This window comes from Camelus dromedarius, chromosome 11, assembly GCF_036321535.1.
Source record: "Camelus dromedarius isolate mCamDro1 chromosome 11, mCamDro1.pat, whole genome shotgun sequence".
Lineage (NCBI taxonomy): Eukaryota > Metazoa > Chordata > Mammalia > Artiodactyla > Camelidae > Camelus > Camelus dromedarius.
The window spans coordinates 54796648-54818804 of record NC_087446.1 but is presented as its reverse complement, the minus strand read 5'-3'; the positions used below and the strand labels follow the sequence as shown (position 1 = coordinate 54818804).

The 22157-nt window shown below is 47.7% G+C and overlaps 1 protein-coding gene across 9 annotated transcripts in view; it reads left to right on the top strand.

The window, feature by feature from the left end:
- Positions 1 to 7387: 7387 nt before the first annotated feature.
- The window catches only part of GALNT6 (polypeptide N-acetylgalactosaminyltransferase 6), a 32397-nt gene continuing 17627 nt past the window's right edge, over positions 7388 to 22157 (top strand). The window contains exons 1-7 of one of the 9 annotated variants that reach the window (XM_064490990.1): positions 7402 to 7459; positions 8159 to 8231; positions 8501 to 8581; positions 11671 to 11829; positions 14034 to 14155; positions 17919 to 18512; positions 20066 to 20238. In XM_064490990.1, the coding sequence (XP_064347060.1) occupies positions 18022 to 18512; positions 20066 to 20238 (664 nt within the window). In that variant the 5' untranslated portion in view covers positions 7402 to 7459; positions 8159 to 8231; positions 8501 to 8581; ... (1 more) ...; positions 14034 to 14155; positions 17919 to 18021. Of the gene's footprint in view, positions 7460 to 8158; positions 8232 to 8500; positions 8582 to 11670; positions 11830 to 14033; positions 14156 to 17918; positions 18513 to 20065; positions 20239 to 22157 lie in introns of all 9 variants that reach the window. The other 8 variants (XM_031462539.2, XM_064490989.1, XM_010974271.3 and 5 more) reach the window with 8 other exon arrangements.

Below are 22157 nucleotides of genomic sequence, written 5' to 3'. Positions count from 1 at the left end.
AAATCAGGACATTAGGTAAATCAACTATACTTCAGTTTTTCAAAAAAGTAAACTATCCTTCAAAAAAAATCAGGACATTAGAACTGCCATTGAGCTACTCCATCACCTCCCATTTACTTTCAATCTGAAACAATATTAAATGACATTCCAATGCTAGCAGATAGATTTCAACCCTTTGTGTGAATTTTTTTTTCAAATATCTAAGAAGATAGGAACCCCCTCTCCTATTTTTTAGGGATAGATAACAGAGGTTTTGCTGTTAGCTGGAGAGAGTTTGCTCTGGGGGAGAGTTTATTACTATATTTTTATCAGGTTGAGGTCCAATTACCTCTGTTTCAGAAGGTTCAATGTGCCCATCTCTTTTTTTGAGAGAGCTATTAAACAATAAGATATCATAATCTGCGGCAGAAAGAGTTCTCCAAGAAAATCCTGCAAGCATTCAAATGTTCTGTCTTTAACAATTATTAAATTCCTCTTTTGCAAAAGGTATACACAGATCCTGAGCATCTTGAGTACTTATAAGAAGAAAATCATGTGTGATTTTAGTAGAAGAGTCCTTAGCCATGGTATGCCATTCCCACATGTTTCCCAAGAGAGGAAAAACTATTCATTGTATGATGTAAAGAGGCTTCAGTTACATAAAGGAAAAGGGGACCAAGAGTCTCCTGGAATAGATAATATTTACAACAGCAACGAAAATATAAAATACCATGTAATAATTTTAACAAGAACTGAGCAGATTGGAGGGGAGGAGTGGAAGAACACCATAAAACTTTTCAATATAATGACTTGAAGAAAGTTGTGGCAAAGTGCCCAGACGGGCGGATCACAGGGACCTGTTGTGCTTATAAACTGCCCGCTTGTGAAAATGGGGATGCTCATGGCACCCACTCCAGCAGACAGCAATAAGGAGATGCCTACTCCTTCCCAGAGAAGGGGTGCTGCTTCCTGTGATGCTGTCTGGGTTGTACCAGGCCTCACAAAGGATAAAGGTGGCAGCATTTTCTGCAGCAAATAGGACAGAGGCCTGGACAAGCTGGGCCTACATTTGTGATCAGCTGTATTTTCTAGTGGAGTCTCTGCTGTGAGCACTTGTCCCATGTCCACAGTCTTATCTCATGCACGGCCATCACACTAGTCAGGATTCTCTAGAGAAACAGAACAAGATACACACACAGAGAGAAGGAGATTTTTTTTTTTTTTACTTGCTATAATCAGGGGGTTTTTTCATTCTAATTTTTTTACTGAAGTGTAGTCGATTTACAATGTTATTTTCAGGTGTACAGCAAAGTGATTCAGTTATACATATATATACATATATATCTACTTCCAGATTCTTTTCCATTACAGCTCATCACAACAAATTGAATATAGTTCCCTGTGCTATACAGTAGGTCCAAGCTGTTTATCTATTTTATATGTAGTAATGTGTGAGATGTATTTTAAAGAACTGTCTCAATAACTCTGGGGCCTGCAAGACCAAAATCTGTAAGGCAGGCCAGCAGGCTGGAAACTCAGGCAGGGTTTCTATGCTGCAGTCCTGGGGCAGAACTGATCCATCCTGCGGAAACCTCGGGTTTGTCCTAAAGGCCTTCAACTGATTGGATGAAGCCCACTCACATCATGTAGGGTCATGTAGGGTCATCTGCTTCAATTAAAGTCATTTAAATGAACATCATTAAGAAAGATGTTAGTGACATCCACAAATAGCTTCACAGCAACATTTTAGACTAGTATTTGATCAAAGCAATGGGCACCATAGCCTAGTCATGTTGTTGCATAAAACTAAGTATCTCAGCCACCTCCTAGCTACATGGGGCTTCCTGGACCGCCACACCAGCCATCTTCCCTTCCCTGATTCACCTCCAGGTGGGTTAGCATTTCTACTTTTAGACCCTCCTAACACAAAAGGGCTGATAACATCTCACTTTCTTGTAGGCTATCTGACTACCTTCAGTGGTCCCCAAGTGCCTCCCAGGGTAGTTACACACACACACACACACACACACACACACACAAACACACACACACACACACACACACACACACACATCCCTACTTCCAGGGGGAAAGAGCTACTTCAGAGGACTCCAAAGTGATGTATCCTCCAAATGCCAACCAAAGTGGCTTTCTAGCTCCTCTCTCACTTGAGGAGGGACAGAGAGCGAAGAAACATGTACACAGATTTAACCTGCAGTGGGACACTCAGCTACCTATAGTAGAAAAACAAAAAAGCAAATAACCTAAATGTCAATTTAAAAAAGCCTCATCTATATAACAGAGCACTATGCAGTGATTTACGATCTTGTGTGAGATTATTTCTTCACCTTGATTCATAATATACTATATTCATAATACAATAAGTGAAAAAATCAGGTCATAAAACAGTATATTCAATATGATCCCAGTTCTGTAATATACATATAGTAATTACATACATAAGTTCATCTGTATGTGTATATAATTTCATGACTATATATAGTCATCTAACATAGATTGTAAGACAAACATTATTTTATTTACCAGTAAGTGAAATAACACTGCTAATCAAATTATGATACAATCAATTTAAGATTCATCCCGATTTCAGAAATGCTAAAAAGTGAAAAAAGATCTGCATCTTAGAGTTGATAAAATACGTATGTGCATACAAATTACATATGCACAGAAAAAATAGAACGTATTATACCAAAATAGTAACAATGCTTATCTGTGGGTGCTGTAATTAGGAGAAGATCATTTTCTTTGTGATTTTTCTGTGCTTTCTGAACACAGGCTATTTGGGCAATTAGAAAAAAACAATAAATATATGTCACCCATCCCTCTGACTCATCTAACCGTCCTCCTTTTCTCTTTTTCCCCTTCTATTCATTTCACGTTCTTTGTCCAGACCCCAATCCAGGGCCATGCCAGGCCACGTTGGAGCCTGAGGAAAAAGGAAATTGGCTTGAAAGCAAGCAGACGCGTCAACAATACTTTCAAAATCCAGTTCTTTGCTTATTTATGTCATTTTCATTGAGAGCCTGCCATGTTTGACAATTTCTCTTGGCCAAGTGATGATCTTAAATACATTTTAATTAACTTAAGCTGAAGTAAAATCATAGCAAATTCTGTTTGGTATAAAGAAAACATTTAAACCCAAAATAATATTGTGAGTTTTAATATACCTACTTTTCACTTTTTCAATATTTTTTCAGCTGCTTTTATGTACTAGAAAAAAATTACCATTTAAAAAATACAGAAAAACATGGATATGGGTGGCATAAATTTTCTTTTACCTCAGGCTTCAATATGGCTTAGCAGAGCACTACTCTTTATTTTAAATTGTTGATATTTTGTTTATCATAGGTTTTTTCCATACATTTTGATGTTTTTAAATACTGCATTATAAGTGGGGAGGTATAGTTCAGTGGTAGAACACGTGCTTAGCATGCATGAAGTCCTGGGTTCAATCCCCAGTACCTCCATTTAAAATAAATAAATTAACCTATTTACCCCCCCCAAAAGAATACAATTTTAAAAAAGAAAAAATATTGCATTATATTCTACTTGATTACTGAGTTTTTTTGTTTGCCCCCATCAATTTTCCACCCAATGCACTTGCCTTGCTGTAGAATCCTGGCTCTACCCCAGGACCCTACCCTTCCTGGATTTATCATCCTCCCTTCCTAGATTAAGGGTGTCCCAAGGAGAAAGAAGTGGCTTGTTTAGCTTTGTGTCTCTGTCTCCTATCCAACACGGGCACAGAGGCTCACACATGGCAGGCTCCAATGTGGTATTGTTGAAGATACAAAGGAAAAAAAGAAAACAGCTAGTGATGACTAACATCCTAACATTTATTGAGTGCTTATAGTATACCAGGCACTGGGTTAAACACTTTCCTTACTTAATCTAACAACTCAACCATAAAAATAATATTATACCATGTTATGGATGAGGAGATTGAGGCACACAGAGGCGAGTGAATTGTAATGCATGAATGATTACGGCAGAACTTGGAACAGCTCTGTTTGGGTTCCTACATCATTTCTTGCTTTGATTGTTTCTCTTCTGAGCACCGGAATGAGATGAGAAAGAGGAAGAGGGAATACAGGGAAATAAAGAAATAAACAGATGTGATAGAAGAACTGAAATATCACATTTTCACATCAGTTATCTGCTCCAGCTGCACAACCACCCTAAGGCAGCACTAGTCCTCACAGATAAGAAACTGAGCCGGAAAGAAGTTAAAGGGATGTGTTAGGTTCCTTCTGTTGATCAGCCACCCACAAAGAGTGAGGGAGGGGCAGGGGGAGGGGGGAGGGCCTGCCCTCCCTTGGAAGGCTCATGGCAGCTTCTCTGGCAAACTTTTCCTCCTAAGTGGAGCCAGCACCTCCTCCTGATGGGCAGGTCCCCCTCATTCCACCCCACCCAGAGGTGGGTGTCCCCTCGCCTGGGACCCAAGTGCATGAGGAAGAGACTAGATAAGGGCCAAGGCTGGTGTCAGTAGCCACTCGGAGCTTTTCTGGTCTCACTTGTTTCAACTGATCTCCCTACCACACTTCCTGCCTTATGCGGGGAACCCCCTGAAGCACACGGCTATGAAAAACAAAACTTCAGAACACCCAAAAACAATCTAAAATGGCCAAGAAATAAGAATAAGATTCTGAGGGGGGGAAAAAAACGAAATTCACAGGACTTCCTGAGAAGCGAGGAATCCAGGCATGTCCTGCAGAAGAACTTAGTGATGGGAAGTTTCAGTCGTAAGTCTGCAGAGATGATTTCTGGAGAGGAGTAAAGGAAATGTGTCTTTCACTGTATACTTTTTTACAGTACTTGAATTTTTTTTTTAACCAGGCACCTTTATGGTGTTTTCAATTAAAGAAAACTATTTTTTCAGCAGCCTGCCATGCAGTCACCGTTCTGTGTGGTTCACCTCCAGACCTTCTTGGAGGGGAGGGCAGGGAGCCGGAACTGTTCTTCCTGCGAGGAGAGAATGGCTCAGTGCATGACACATTAGGGGTTGGGTCACACATCCTGTGGACTACATGTGCCTCCAAATTAGGCAGCTAATTGTTCTGAGGACTAAGAGTCACGTTTAAAGTCAGAGTCAGCCAAAGTGAAACTGGACGAGTAATCTGCTTCCGGAGTATGGAACACACAACACAGACCAATACTGCTTCCTTAGGGCATCCCTCTCTCAAGAACCCCAAGATGGGGTTGGTGGTCTGTCCTGGAGAAGAACTGAGGCTATGAGTCCAGCCTAGCCCATTACCCTCAGGTCTGATTGGACCCTGACCAAGGCTCAAGGGTCAGATCAGGATCACACAACCCAAGACCAGAGTTAGAGGAAGGGTGGAGCAAAGACTGTAGGGTCAGACCTGCACAGGAGTGTTGAGCCCCCAGAAAGAGAAATGAGGAGCAGCATCCCACAGTCTTCAACAGAGAATGCCTTCATTCTGAGAAAGACAGCTGTTTGACAAGTGACAATGGTGGCAGTTAGTGCAGTGGGAGTTAGAATTAGCCCTGAGGGTCTATAAAGGGACCGAAATGGATGATCAAGACAAACTCTGTAACAGAAGCTGACTCATAGACATAGGATACAAACTTGTGGTTGCCAGGGGGGAGGGGATGGGAAGGGACAGACTGGGAGTTCGAAATTTGTAGATACTGACAGGTATATATAGAATAGATAAACAAGATTATACTGTATAGCACAGGGAAACATATACAAGATCTTGTGGTAGCTCACAGTGAAAAAGAATGCCACAATGAATATATGTATGTTCATGTATAACTGAAAAATTGTGCTCTACACTGGAAATTGACACAACATTGTAAACTGACTATAACTCAATAAAATAAAATAAAATTTAAAAAAGACAAACTCTGTAGAAAGTCTCTCTTTAGGAATTTAAACTCCACATAGTCTCTAATGTGAAAAGAAGGGAGTTGAGGGGTAGGAGAGGGTTACTCAGCTACTTGGAGTTCAGGGAGATAGGTGAGCATGCCAAGAGTGAGGAGACGCCTCCCTTTTCTACTCCTTTGGGAATGTCCATCCTTCACCGGCTTCCTGATCTAGTGTATCCAGGCAAGATCTTCTCTACGCTCTGCTGTCCTCTCTCCAGAGTCCGTCACTGGAAAAACTCTGGCCTCCTTCTGTATAGCTCAATCCTACAGTGGGGTCTCAGGTTAGAAAACAAGATTACTTCTCTCCATCCAACTGTTAATCCCTAGTGGCTTCCCCAGCCCTTCCCTGTTTATGTCACAATTACCTTCTTGCTCAGATCTACCCACCCACAGCCCTGCTCCCAGGTCTTATGGATTTAGAAATACATACTCATTTAAATATCAAAACAGAAGAAAAACAGAATTAGTGGTCGAACTTTCTGCCACAGAAAATTTTCGAATTATTGGCTTTTGGGAGTGGTCCAGGCTGCTTCTCTATTACTGAGACAAGGACCCCAAAGATTACCAAAGAATCTTAGAGCTGGAGTGAACCGGTGAGCAGCCTGAGGCTCCTGCGGGATGATTCAGAGCGTGGGGTTAGGAGTTGAACTTACTTGGATTCTAATTCCAGCCCTGCCACTACTTGTTCAATGGTTCTCAACATTGAACATGCAACGGAATCACCCGTAGGGCTTTTAAAACTACAACTTGCTGGACCCCATTTCTAGAGTTTCGAACTATGTAGGTCTAGGGTGGGACCCAAGAATCCACATTTCTAAGAAAGTATCAGCTGATGCTTCTGGTCCGGGGACCACACTTTGAGCAGCACTCTCCAGCTGTGTCATCAGCCGCCTCCAGTATATATTCCAGATGATAATTGTAGATATTTGCTGGGGTGGGGTTTCCCTGAGACCTGGCACATAAAGACCTTAGCATTGTTCGTGGCACACAGTTAATACCTGCTCTTGTTGATGGAGGGGAGGAGTCATTTGCCCTAGACCACCCCGCCGGTAAGAAGCAAACCTGGGACGGAGCCCCGGGGCGCCTCACAGCCCCGCGGCGTTTCTTCGCTCCAGCGCCGCTGCCTCCGGGCTCCGGGCGCTCGGGCCGCTCAGCCACTGAGCCCGCGCGCCGCACACGCGGCTTCCGCCACCACCGGCGGCTCGGCTCACGCCTGTCTTTGGGATGGCTAGGGCGCTCCAATCTTTATTGGCGCCGAGAGCCTGGCAGCGGAGGCTGCACCCCGGAGTTTGCTGAGATCTGGAGAAGCTGGAGCAGCCGGGCTCCCAGCAGCGGCCGGCGGGTGGGGTGCATGGGGTCGGGGGCGGCCCGGGAGCAGCCTGGCGTCCCGCGGCGCGCAGCAGCCCGCGGGGGCGCGCTGGGTGGCCGCCTGCACCTGGGCCGGGAGGGGCGGGTAGGACGCGCCCCGGCGGCCGGGCAGGGCCCGCCCCGGCCCCGCCCTCCAGGACATCCCGTCGGGAAACCGTCGAGCTGCAAGGCGGCGCGGCTGTGGCTCAGCTTGGCGCGACAGGTAAGAGGCAGAAGCAGCCTGCGACCCTCACATGGCCCCGCCACCCTCTCCCGGACTTGGGAACTCAAAGCTCTTCCGCTTCTTGGGACTTCCCATCAGTCGAGCTCGCTTCTGCTAAGTCCTGGCTCCCCACCTCTCCCCTCCGCCGACCTTCTTCTCTTGCTCCTTCTCCTCACCACCCTCCACAGTAAAATGAAGGGGCAGGGCCGGACTGGTCCGTCTGTCGCGGTGACCTCTAGCGCCTCCCTCGGTGGGACACCCCCCAGCCCTTGCACCTTTGCACCTTACTTAAAGGATGAAAGAAAAGCCCAGGTCTCTGGGACTTGGAGAGATGGGGTGGGAGAGGAACAAGTCACAGCACTCCCTCTGGGGCTCTGCAGCCTCAGCCCTTCACCCAGCCCTGCCCCTGCATTCCTTCTGTGCCCCATCGCCCCACGCCGGGCCACCCCGTGTGCTCCCTCTCTACAGAAAATCTTTCAGAGAAGTTCCCTTCTGCCAGTGCCACGTTGCTCCTGAGAAGGGGCAGGCGGCTAGAAGCCTCCCTGGTGGAGAAGGTTCTCAGATGGCCTCCTCCTAGAGGCTTGGGCCTTTTGGGGGTGGGAGCTGTGTACCCAGTGTTGGGGGAGGGAGTTTGATGGTTATTCATGACTATGACTGTCACCAACTTCCTGATTTCCTGTCACTTGTTCCAAACCCCAGGCTAACTGAAAGGAGAAACAGTTTGTTACTTACCCCCAGAGCCAGTCATCCCAGACCCTGACCTCTCCAGAGGGTAAGACAGGGCTCTCCTGTATGTATGGGGTGGGGGTCAATTTGCCAGCAAAGCTTGGAACAGACCCCTCTATTAGCCAATAATCCGTTGCGACATTCCCAGGGAGGAGGGTTCTAATGCTGTGCTCTCAGTGCACGGCCAGACCCACAAACGCAATTTACAGACAATGGATGAGGTTAACAGCTCTGACGCACTATGAACCTGGGGCTTGTGCTCATTTTGCCAGAGACGTGTGTGCACCATCCACACCCTATTCTCCTCTCTAACAGATGAGCTGTGTCCCTACCCATCCCAGGAGGGGTGAAAAGGATGAGACAGGCAAATGCATGTGATGAATAGTACAAGCTAAGGTAAGGGGTTTGAAATATACTGCGGTTCAAATTATCCAGCAGAAGCCAGTGTCATTGCAGGTACTTCTCTAGCTCTTGTTCCCCAACAATGCCGTTCACTTTAGGCACCCAGAGGTAACAAGAGAAAATACTTTCAGGGGCATCAGGGCAGTAAGCAGGGTAGGGCTGTCAAGGCAAGAAGTAGTCTGGAGCTGGTGAAACCATGAAGGATACTGGGCTGCCCGAGATGGCCTCACCCTTGTTAACTGCTGCCCACGGTTAGCAGGACAGCTGACTCCTGCCTGCAGCAGCGTAGAACTCAGTCCTGAACAGGGGAAGCCCTGATGCATGTCAGATGCCATCTGAGATCAGAAACATCTTAGTCCAAGTTCAGTTGGGAGAAACCTGAACAGGAGAAATAACCGTGGGCTTAGCCCATGTAGTCATTGCCTAGGACAGAAATCAGGAATAGAGGGACAGCTGGCTAACCCTAGGGCTGGGGCGGTGGGTGTAATGGAGGCAGGCAGCTGACTCAGCTCTGTCACTAATTTAGCTGTCTACTTGGCCAAATCACATAAACACTCCCTGGGTGGGGAGCACTTGGGAAGGTGTATATGAAAATGCTTTGGCAAAGCTCCAAGCACTAGCCAAATGCAAGGCAGTGTGGTATTGTGGTTAAGACAGTGGGCTTTGGACAGACATGGGCCTGAGAGCAAATTCTGCCTCTGCCACTTCCTAGCTGTGTGACCTTGATCAGGTTACTTAACTTCCCTGTGCTTCAGCTTCCTTATATGTAAAATGGAATAGGTAACTGTTTCTTGACTTGATATGGTAAGTAGTAATATTAAAAGTGGTGATGGTGTTGTCTCTGGAAGTGAAGCTGAGGACCAAAGCGAGTGTCTGTGCACCAGAGTGATCCAGTGACTCTGCCCAAGACTTGGGTGGACTTGGCTCATCATACAGCCCTCTGCCCCTCTCTGCAAAAATCCCCAAGGTCTGTTCTCATTTGATGGGAATGAGAGTGAGGGTTTGAGTAAATGAGAGGTCAAGTGCAGGGCAGTGCCTGTCTCTGTGTCGCGCTCAATGCTGTAATTGTGCTTGTGTAAAAAGGCTTGCCCAGCGAACAAGGATGGGCTCAGTCTGGGGAGAAAAAGGACTGTTAGGAGACTCTTTTGTGGCACCTGACAGCCTTGGGAGGTCAGGTTATTCTCCTGTCCCCTGTGTCACCTGGTCCTGAGGCCTAGGTAGAGATTTGAAGAAAGGAGGAAACCCAATCCTCACCCTCAGCTCTGAAACAGAGAACAAAGAACAGACAGACAGGGGCAGCAGAATAGCATAACCAAATGCCTTAGAATTCAGGGATGCCGTGGGGGTTGGAGGGCTAGGTGGATTGGTCCGGGAAAACATTCTAGAGGCAGAAGATTGGGGACCAGGATTTAAGGATTGGGAAAGAGAAAGAAAACAGAACCTAGTGGCCTAACGTCTAGACCTGTTGGTTCTCCTGCCCCTGTGAATTCTCGGGGGGCAGCCCCACATGGGGAAACATTGAGTAGTGAAACTTACAACTTATACACCTGGATACTGAGGGCAGCAAGATGCGCTTTAGTCTAAGAAGGCTTCTTGGAGGAGGGGACTTCCAGGTAAGAATTTGAAAGAGAAAAGGAACATGACTTGCCTAGCAAGAATATAAGGGAAATGCTTTGAAGAGGAAAAGATCACCAGTAAGGGTGAGTAGCAAACAGGAAGCAGGCTGCCCAGGCCATTTCTGCAACAACCAAATGGTGCTAAAGGAAAGGGAATATGGCTGTTCTGATTGTGAAAAGGAGAGAGAGGCCTGGGGCAAAGGAGGCTGGCAGGCAGCTTCTGCTGATCCTCCAGATCTTGGGCGATAAGAGCACAGTCTCAGATGACGGTTTTGAGAGTGGGGAGGAAGAGGAGGATCCAGGAAGCAGAGAATGAATCAGCGGGGCTTGGGAGTGGGCCTGGAGCGACCCTGGCATTGAGAACAGTTTAAAAGCTCCATGCGTGGGAATGGAGCAAGGGTAGGGATTGTTTCGAGGATTTCGATGCTGCTGGCAGCAATGGGGACGTTGGGAAGGCTGGCTAGCTTAAGCGGGCAGCATACAGACCCTGAGTTCACATTGCATACCAAAAATCCTACAGCCAGGAGCACACTGTGCAGTAAGGAGAGAAGGGAAAACTTCAGTTCTGTCCTCTCCCATCACTTACCCCCCAATCTAGAGACCATCGCAAGGCTTCAGGAATACTCCTCCTTTTAAATCCCCCGTTCCTTCCCCTCTGTCTTCAAGCTGACGGATGATAAGACTCAATTCAAGACCCTTTTTTTGCTTTCTCTCAAACCCAGCCTGATTGTCACCGGTGTTCCTAGGTGATTAGGGAATCCCAGCTTGTGCCCACCTGGGTTCCTCCTTCATCCCTAGATTCCAAGGAGTCTCAAGGCTCAATTTGAGAACAGTTGCATGTCCTTGCTCCACCTAGCAGGGCCTAAAGTTCCTCCAGTAGGGAAAAAAAATCCTGCTTCATCACGTATTTTGATTTTCAGTGACTTTTACAAACCTGGAATAAGTCAACAAATATTTACTGAGCACCTACCATATGCCAAGCACATTCTAGGTATACAGAGCAAAGTTAGGTTGGGTTTTTCAGTTGAAAATGTGTATTTGGGTAACTAAAGTTTAAAATGTTATGCAAACAAAACAGGAACCTAGATCTGCTGGTGAGAAAACTTGATAGACTAGCTACTGAAAGAGCTTTCAGTGCGTCTTTCTGAGAAAATAAGCCCCGGACTGCAGCTTTAGTCCTGGGGGAAAGCCGAAGTGTCTTGAAGGTGTAATTATGGGGAAAAGTGAAAACCTCCCAGCCTTCTGTAATCAAAAAGGTCAGAGGTGGGAGGAGGGGTTTAGAGGAGATAATCTGCTACTTTGTTCACAGCATGAGAACAGAGGAAGTGAAATGAGTGCTGTGTTTGATGGTGAGAACGTGCTTGCGGGGGAAGAAAAAGAGAATCATTTGTCCAAAACAGCCTCTTGGCTCCCTCCCACAACCAGTAACTTGAAATTGACCTGTCCCCTCCCCAACTTGATGTCTAGCTCCTCCCCACACCTGCGCCCTGAGTGAGAGTGGCCATAGTCATCACTTTTCGAAGAAACCTTTGATTGAGCGGTAGTCTGACTAACTTGAGCAAACATCCCTGTTGGTGGTGACTGCTAACTTCCTGACTGCCACGTCTCCAACACGGTCTCCAGGAGGTGAGCAGCTCCACTGATAAACAGAAACTTTGTTACAAAGAGGCCACCTGGCCTGCTCAGCAAGGGTGTGTTCTGGGTGACTGACCCTGGCTTTCACAAAACCTGAAACTTTGCCTGAGACTTCCAATTACAGCACCTTTAAAGCATTTGTAGTCCTGGGTGGGAGTTGGAGGACGGCAAGCAAGGCAGGGAGAGGGAGGGGACGTGGAGGGAGGGGTCTGTGAGTGGAGTTGGGACTCTCAGGAACACAGTCCTGCCCCAGGTTCCAGGGAGCCAAACCTGGTCCCCAAACTCCCCAGGTCCTCGCAAGGGGGAGGTAAGAGTGTGGGAACAGAGCAGTGACCTCGAAGTTGGGAGATGGGCATCTGCTTCTTGGAGTCATGAGCTGTGTGACACTAGAGAACTCACCTAACCAGTCTGGCATCACTGTCAGATGAGAGTAATGGACTCACGGACAGACCTAGTCTAAGTGGCAGACTAGTGTGTAACAACAGAATATCATGTAACTCACATGCTTGTTGGAGTAAGTGCATTCACGTCATTTAGTGAAGCCAGTGCTCACCCTTGTGGCTCTAAATGGGTCATGCTTACCCCTCTGGCCTCAGCTCATTTAACAAGAGTTTATGGAATACCTGCTACATGCAAAACTTGTGCTAGACTTTGCAAGCAATAAAAAGGTGAAAACAACCTGTCTTCTCTGGTCCAGGAATTCACGAAAGTGTGAGAGAGGACAGACTCCTCTGACATGAGGCAGGCTATGATGAGGCCAAAGTAGAAGTATAAATGGTTTGCTAAGGGGTGAGGCAGGGGAGAGAGGAATTCTGCTAGAGATCTAGGAAGGCTTCTTGGAGGAGGCTAGGATGTAAAAGGGAGGGATTGGACTGCATCACCAGCTTTTTGGCTGGACCAAAGTAAGAAAGACATTTTACAAGAAAACTTTGTACTCACAGGTGACAGGGTAGCCTAAAAGTCAGGGAAGTTTTACGTTTTAATCGCAGAAGACATATGAATTCTACAAACTAACCAAAAAAAAAATCATTTGGAAATGTTATAATTTAAATTTCTTTTACCTTTGTGAATTTTGAATAACAAATTTTTCATTTTCATTTTACATCAAGAAATGTTTCTCATCTTCAGTAGACAGAGGCAAACATTAAAATAAAAATTTAGTATTCAAACTTCATAAAAATAAGGTGAAAGAAATTTAAATAAAACTTTCCTTGATGTTCTTTGTAAGTCTGTAGCATGTATACTTCTGGAGTTATTAAAGCTTAAAACTGCACTAGGACTTCCGGTGCACTCTATATATATATATATAATAACTGAAATGAAATTTTAACAAAACCATTCGTACCTATATTACATGTGATGCACTTTAGTGTTTTCTTTTTTGTTCTATTCTAGTCTGATCTTTTAAAGAATTTTTTTTCCTGCTGATTTGCAACACTTTAAATTTATTTCACAATCCTATAATGAGTTGCAGCCAACGGTTTGATAGACATGGCACCGAGTGAAGCCTCAGTTCCCTTATACCAGTGGGAGAAGGTCAACTTGTGTTCTGACTGGTGAGGCCAGGAAAGCAGGTCCAAACTGTTCAGTCTAGGAAATCTTCCTGGAGGATTTCTGGCATCATCTCAGTACTAAAACCAAGATCATCTGATGTGTTGCAATCCCAAGGGTGGCTGGAGAGAAGAGTTGGGAATGAACACTCCGAAGCAGCAGGAAGGGAATGAGTGGGTGAAGACGGGGGCATACTTGCGGGTGGACCCAGTGGCCAGCAGGAAAGTGAGGGAGTACACGAGACACTGCGGGGAGGAACCTGTGAAGCCTTGCACTTGACAAAGGGCTATGTACAATAGGGGTTCTTTCTTCACTGAGGTTGGTGACCTCCCCTACCTTGCTAGCCACTCTTCTGGAAATTCTCTCGTACACAAAGAGCAGGAATCCTTAAACGCAAAGTCTCTGGCTTCAGTCAGATTATGTTCCTCTTCTAAGGAAACTTTCCTATGGCCCACTTGCTGAGCAAACAAACCAGAGACCGAATCCGTTACTGCCACGGCTAATCACAGGTATCCTGTTTCATTGCAGGATGTGGTTAGTACCTTGAGGAACTGCAGGCTCCAGGGAGAAAGCCTTTACAGCCAGGTTGGATGAGAGAGCAGATGGCTGGGAAGGGCTCAATTTAACCTTAAGTCTCTCCCTAGGAGGGAAAAAGGAACAAAGGCAAACCAGACTGCCAGGGGCCACGAGGCAATACCAAGATGAGGGAGTTGGAGTGACCTGGGTGATTCTGAGTGAGTTTATCAGGGAGGCCTTCCTGGAGGAGGTGAGTTTTAAGCACTTGGTAGCAGCTTGTAACTAAGCTTTACTCGTTTTATTGTGTTTCACCTTATTTCGCTTCACAGATACTGCGTTTCTTATAACTTGAAGGTTTGTGGCAACCCTATGTAAAGCAAAGCAAGTCTATTGGCACCATTTTCCCAACGGTGTTATTTCTTAATTAAGATATGTACATTGGGGTTTGGTTTGTTTTTTTTGTTTTTTTTGACATAATGCTATTGCACACTTAATAGACTACAGTATAACATAAAGATAACTTTTTTCTCATATTTAAGTCTGAGCAATTTAATTTCTGTATGGCTGCCTTCTAATGAAAATGATTTTTAATTATTCTATTCCTTACTAGAATGGTCTTTTGTTATTTCCACTTTAAAATTTATGTGGTCTTCTTTTCCCTATTGTCATTGTCCACATTTGCAGAGGCTTACAAAGTAAACATAACTTTTATATGCACTGGGAACCCAACATTTTTCGTGACTTGCTTTATTACGATATTCGTTTTATTGAGGTGGTCTGGATCCAAACCCACGCTATCTCCAAGGCATACCTGTACCACGCCTTTGTTTCTAACTGTGCTCCCTCTTTCTTGCCGGAGTGGGAAGGTAGACAAAGCATCAGGGATGATGAAGCCTGCAGGGTGGTTCGACACTGCCGTGGGAAACACTTCCGGTTCTGGGGCCCTGTGTCTGTGCGTGGCTGGGGCAATTGCAGAACTGATGAGGTGTCAAGGTCAAACAGAGCCCTTTGTGCTGGCCCAGCACATCTTAACCCCTGGGGCAGGAAATGACACTGAATCCCCATTTCCTCCTTGAAACTTTCTTCCAGCTCATAGGGACCTCTACCTTTTTCAACATGTCTGTGTTATTACGTAGTTCTAATTTTACTGATTTTTGAATAGGCAGGGTTTAATACAGTCGGGGTTCAAAGTGCAGAAGGGTATCCAGTGAGTGCTCTTTTTTCTGCTCCTGTTCTCTCCCTGGACAGGTGCTGCCTGGACCCAGTGCTATCAGATCTTGTTCTCCAACTAGACTTTAAAACCCTGTAGGGAAAGGGGTGTCTTATACCTCTCTGTGTCCCTCTGTGTCCCAGCTGGGGTGAATTATCCCATCCATCACCCAAGGGAGTTTTCCTAGCATTGCATCCTCCCTCCTCATCAGCATGGCTAGTCTCTTGGGTCAGACCCCCGAACTCCTTGTAACTGGGTATCCAGCTGCCTGGCAGGTCCATCTCCTGGACACCCTCCACCGGCTGTCATACTGCTCTTCTGGTAATGCCAGGCTCCCCCCTAATCCTTATTGCTCCCCATACCTCAGATCAAGGACAAACTCCTTGCCATGGTGGCTTGGTTTCAGCTGCCTCTCCAGGCCCATCCTCTGCTACTGCCATCAGACTTTGCACACCCACCAAACCCAATGACTTGCAGTTCTCTGATTGGCCAGGCTGTCTCCTGCCTCTAGGGCTTTGTATGTGCTGTTCCCTCTGCCCGAAATGTGCTCATCCAACTGGCCAACTCTTACTCGTGGGTTAGTGCTCAGCCCACACTTCTCCCCCGAGGGACCTCTTCACAAACACCCCCTCCCCCACTTGCTGAGTTGACTGCATCCCTCTCGCTCAGCCCCCAAGGGTGCCTCCTGCGTGCTGTCTTCTCACTGGGTGATCTCCATTTAAAATCTGACCCCCCCAGTTGACTGTCCTCTCCTTGAGGGCTGGGCTTGCTCATCTCTCTGTCTCCTCCACTTGGCAGAGCACCTGGCGTATAGCAGGGAGTCTGTTAATACGGCAGAAGGAACAGATCTCCTCTCTCATCTCCCAGGCATGACCTGATATAAAATAGACGCCCAAAGAGATTTCCTTTGATTTGATTTTTTGATGCTCCTGCTGAATCTGATGTTATAAAAGAAAACCACCTGCCTCCCCCAGCCCAAAGTGACCCCTGCTCGCCCTTGACACCATGACAGACACATGTTCCCAGATCCAGCTGACTCCGGACACCAGGCTTCTCCATAGGCAGGAGCTTCTATGTTTAAAAACAGCACTAGATAACTCAACTGGAATTACTTTTAAGTAAGATGGGGTAATGATGGCCAAGGATCAGATGCTTAAGGATACTTGCTGGGAAGCTGAGCAGGGATTCATTAATGATAATAGTAGAAATAACTGATACTGTTTACTGTGGGCTTGGTATGTGTCAGAAACGCTGCCGAGTATCTTACATGCATTATTTCTGACTTAATCATCACCGCAACCCTGTGGGTTAGGAATTAGTTAGCCCCACCTTATAGATAAGGAAGTTGAGGCTTAGAGAGATTGTCATTTGACCGAGGGTTACACAGCTGCTAAGAATAAGAACTCACACTTTCTGAGCACATACTGTGTGCAGAGACTAAGCTTTTTCCGTGAATTATTTCATTGAACTTAATCCTTACAGCAAACAACCCTAGGAGGTAGGTGCTATTATTATTAGAAGCGGCAGATCCAGGATTTGGGCCCAGGCCTGTTGCCACCAACATCTAGTGCTTACCCTGTGGGCCTTAATTTTATAGAACCTGCCACAGAAAGTTTTGCAAACACCCTTCCTCGGAGCTGTGGGACCACGTATGTGGGGGTAGAGGCTGGGGGACAACACCCAAGTGCAGTCCTGCCTGGAAGGTGCTGTCATTATAATTGTAGATTTTTTTTAAGATTTTTAAATTAAATATTAGTAGGTATAGAAGAACATTTATAAAAAATGCGTAGGGTGTAAAGAATAACAGTACCACCAGCAGCCACCAACCACTTTAAGAAAAACACATCTCACTTCGAAGTCCCCTCTGTGCCTCTCCCATACCTGTCCTCCCTCTTCAGAAACTTTGGTTTCATTGTTTTTTGTTTTGTTTTGTTTATTTAAAGCATACATTTTGCTTTTTTGGGGGGGTACCTCATGGGGGGGTAATCAGGTTTATTTACTTGTTTGCATTTGGAGGAGGTATTCGGGATTGAACCCAGAACCTCATGCATGCTAAGCATGCTCTCTACCATTTGAGCTGTACCCGCCCCTCCTCATTGTTTAGTTTTCTTTCTATGGAGCTCTGCCGCAAATTCATTTTTGTATTCACAAACAATATATTTTTTAGTTTTATATGGTTTTAAATTTTCTGTAAGTGAAATCATACTAGATGTATCTTTCTGCAACTTGCATTTTTCACTCAGCCTCCACCTGTGTTGTCACCTGGAGAAGGGGCTCATTCCATGCCACTCTGGGCAGTCCTCCGTGCTGTGGCTAGTTCACACTATTTATTCATTCTGCTGCTGGTGGACATTTGGGTTGCTTCTAACGTTTGCCTTTTTGGGTCAGTGCTGCTAGAAACGCTCTTGTACGTGTCTCCTGGCATTTGTGTGCTGGAATTTATCTGGGATAGAAAACTCGGGAGTGGACTTGAGAGGTCATAGGATGTGTACATTTTAAATTTTTCGAGAGAATGCCACATTCTCTAGAAAAAGTGGTTAAGCTGATCGAACTTCTTCTCGTAGAGTTTTAGTGTTCCAGTTATTCTAGATCCATGAATATCAGAATCTTCAGGCAGTAAAGAGATGCCTAGCCCCGCTTCCTCACTTTCTAGACGGAGGAAATTTAGGTGCAAGAGTGAAGTGACTGAGCTAAGGTGACATCGCCATTCAGCAGCAGAGTCTGGACTCGAACCCCAAGCCCCCTGACTCCCTTCTCACCCCTACCTTGGCTCATTTTTCTCTCCCATCTCCTCCCTTCTCAGGCTGAGGCCCCAGGGTGTGGCCACCATGACACATCGAGCTATTTCCGGGGCCGGGCTCAGCATTCGGAGCTGACCCAGCCGGGGTCCCTGCTGTTTCCAGAGGATGAGGCTCCTCCGCAGACGCCATCTGGCCGTGCGCCTGGCCTTGGTGGGCAGCGTCTTCATGCTCTTCCTCCTCATCCTGCAAAGGGATGTCAGCAGCAGCGAGCAGGCCACAGAGAAACCATGGCTGAAGTCCTTGGTGAGCCAGAAGGATCACGTCCTGGACCTGATGCTGGGCGCTGTGAACAACCTAAGGGATTCGATGCCCAAACTCCAGATCAGGGCTCCGGAGGCCCAGCAGATGCTGGTCTCCACAAACCAGTCCTGCCTCCCTGGGTTCTATGCCCCAGCTGAGCTGAAGCCCTTCTGGGAACGGCCGCCACAGGATCCCAACAGCCCTGGGGCAGACGGGAAAGCATTTCAGAAGAAAGACTGGACACTCCTGGAAACCCAGGAAAAGGAGAAGGGCTATAAGAAGCACTGCTTCAATGCCTTTGCCAGTGACCGCATCTCCCTGCAGAGGTCCTTGGGGCCGGACACCCGACCCCCTGAGTAAGTAGCAAGCTCTGGGGTGAGGTCAGGGCTCTGCCAAAGGCGTGGCTGGTGTGGCCATGGCCACGGGCCGAGTGCCACGTCAAGAGCTGACAGGGATTTTAGAGTGTGGGCAGAGATTTCCACTAAGCCCTCACTTCTTTTCCTGATCAATTGCCCTTGTCCCAGGCACTGGGGTTCAAGAGTATTATGGCCAGGCCATAAGCCCAGGGAGACCTGTGAAAGTGAAGCACAATTAGGAAGGGGACAGGATACAGAAAAAGGAACTCAGGGTGGGGACCAGACCTGGCCTAAGGGTGACTGGGAGGGACTGGCTCCGACCTGCAGATTCGGTGGCCTTGCCCTCATCTGAGGCTGCCCCAGGGACTGTGGACCCTGCTGCTGAGCTGTTGGGAAAGGGGTGTTTACTGATAGCGGCCCCCATGGTCAGGACTATCCCCACCCCTCCTGGTTTCTTTCGGTGAAGACTCACGGGGCCATGAATTCATTCCAGCCTTTACTTGAAGCTGTTTATACTTTCAGTCCTCAGCACTTAGGTCTTTGGACTATAGCCACTTCACTCTAATGCGGCCATGGCTGTGTTCATGTCCTCAAGTCAAAGATTTTGTGCCTTCTTGTTCAGACTTTGTCGTTCCCAAGGGTTATACCCTTTTTAGACTCCTCTCTTGGCAGCCCCCGAGCTCAAATTCAAGATTCTTTAGGGCTGTGAACTTGGGGTTCTTCAGACTCGGACCAAGGATTAGAGTCTGAGGACGTGCAGCCACTCCAAGTTATCAGAACCCTCAGCAGGGAAGGGCACAAGGGCAGCCAGTGGATGAAGTTGGGGAGCCTCCTCTGGACAGTCCATGAGAAACCTCTCTGACTGGCGGAGGGGTTAAGAAAGGCATGTGAGGCCATAGGATTCCTTGAGATCCAGGATCCACACATTCCCACCCCATCCGAGATGGAGTGTCAAAGAGGACGGCAGTGTGGCCATGTGTGACGGAGTGGTTGGAGTGGATGAGGATAGAGAAAAGGTCACAGGAGCTCGTTGGTGACAGTAGAATCAGATTACAGGGAACTCACGAGGAAATGGACGAGAGAACAACTGTAAGATGTGAAGAGGAAAGCCTTTTCCTCTCACTGAGTATGGAACCTGTAGTCACTTTTCTCATGTCACATTGGACCTTTGTTACTTCCCCTCTGGGACCTCAGGATTGGATTACACTTTATGTGGCACACATTTTACTGAGGAAGAGAGGGTTGGCCTTGGGAACTCCTAGAGCAGATGGGAGAAGCAAGGGGGGCGCCCTCAGCATCCCAGTGGGTTCTCCAAGCCAGCTCGGGGGAGACGGGTTCGGGAGTGGGTTGGTTAGGACCTGCACAGAGGCTCAGATGAGGCGGCAAATAGAGGGTAAGCTGGAAACAGGGAGCAGCTATTCCCAGTTCCAACAAGGAATGCAGGCTAGAGGTTCTGAGGAGCAGAGGTGGTTATGGAAACCTATGGACATAGCCATCCCTACACCTGTCTCCCAGCAATCTGGAGAGCTGTGTCCACACTTTTATCCTTGCAGGTGTGTTGACCAGAAGTTCCGGCGCTGCCCCCCACTGCCCACCACCAGCGTCATCATTGTGTTCCACAACGAGGCCTGGTCCACGCTGCTGCGAACGGTGTACAGCGTCCTGCACACCACCCCTGCCATCCTGCTGAAGGAGATCATACTGGTGGATGATGCCAGCACAGACGGTGAGGCTGGGGGCGCCTGAGGAGGGGCGTGGGGTCTCCCCTGGTAGTCTGGGAAAGAGGGCAGTTTCTCTTGAGGGAGCAGGCACCACCTCACGGCCTGCTGTCCAGCATCACAGCTCATCATCAAGGCCAGGAACAGGAGGAAGGCAGGTGGGGGACAGGGGCAGGTAGACCACATTCCTGCAGCCTGAACTTCATTCACATGTCACCCCACGAGCTCCAAAAGCTTAGCAGCTCCAGCTTCAAGGACTCTCTTAGAGCTGCCAAGTCCAACCCCAAGTCAAAAATGCCAGGAGCGGTCAGGGCAGAGGGTGGGGCCATCCCTCTGTTTCCATTCTTCTCTTGAAGATTCCAACTGAGAAGCTTTTTTTCACTATAGTCAGTCATAGACAAGTGAGGCTGTTCACCAAACTTCCACCACTCAAAGCAATTCCACGAACGTCTACTGAGTACTCTGTGCCTGGTGCTGACTTAGATATAGGGGATAGCACGACAAATGACAGATGAGACAGATCTTGCCCTGAGCAGGCTAACAATCCTCTTGGGTCAGATGACCCCTTACAACACCAGCCACGGGGCTGTGGCCTATGACACACCCCAATGGATGGAAAGGGTTGGATGTGAGAGTCTGACCTCCAGAGATTCAAATCCCAACTCTGACTCTTCCTACCTCGGTGACACAGGGCAAGACATTTAGCCTCTCTGAACCTCGGTCTCCTCTTCTAAAAATGAAGACAGTTGACTCCCTCACATGGTGGGTGAAGGATCAGAGAGAGGCTGTAAATGAGATCATTCACGTGCTGCAGAGTACTTGGCCTCGAGTGAGAGCTCCATAAGCATTAGCTTCACTTGCGTCTTTGTACGGGAACAGTGCGCTATGGGAGGTGTCACTTCCGTGTGGCACGGCTGGGGCGGCCCACAGTGGGGGCCCGATTAGAGCTGCGCTTTAAAGCCTGCGGGAGAGAAGCGGTGTTGAAGGGCGTTCCCGGAAGACAGAAAAGCAGCAGCAGAGCCTTAGGGACACAGGCATGTTTGCGCTGCGGGAAATGATACTGAAAAGACGTTGAATTGAAATCCACGTCGTGCTGAATGTATTTAGGCAAAAAATGAGGAGTCATTGAAGGTGCTTAAGCTGGAGAGTGACTTGTCTCAGAAGGATGGCAGCTCTGGGGAGGGTAATTGCCAGGAAGAGGCAGAGGAGCCCGAGTCCGGAGGGGAAGTTCTTACAATCACTTGAGAGAGGGATGCAGGGGCCAGACTGAGAGAGGGACTGCGGGACCCACGCACTGGTAGACTGGGGTCCTCCAGGAGCTGAGCCCTCCTCCCAGGTGGCATGTGGGATGTGGGGCTCCCCCAGGTCGCCTTCCTGTGCCCATGCTGCCATGTCGAGGGCAGGAACTGCGGGGCCTCTCCAGTGGAGCTGTGCCCCCTGCCTCCCCGCCCCCTCCCACCTTCTGGGGAAGAGGACTAGGGCCGGGAGGGCAGTGCCAGGAGGAGTCTGGGCGCTGCTGAGTCCACTTCTTTGGGGAGATCTCGTTTCCCCAGGGAGGACAGACACTGAGCAGCACTTACAAAGCAAAGGCAGACAAGTATCAGCGATGCCGTGACAGGGTCTGGTGGACCAGGAGCAGAGAAATGAAGCTTCTGGAAAGGGAGAGGCAGAGAGTTTGGCAGAGAGGGGAGGGGCTTGTGAGTGACCTCCAAGGAGTCTTTGCAGCAAGGGAACAGTTGTAGGGAATGGGAGCCAGTGTAGCAGCTGCCTTTCCTCTTAAACTGGGCTCTCCCATGACCCTTCTCCCCACAGCCTTCCACTGCCCATCCCTCCAAAGCTTCCTCCCTTGAATTACATGTGCTGGAAGTTCTAAACTGTTTCCACTTGTCACTCAGAATTGTGTAAGTCTCTAAGGCACACTGTCCAA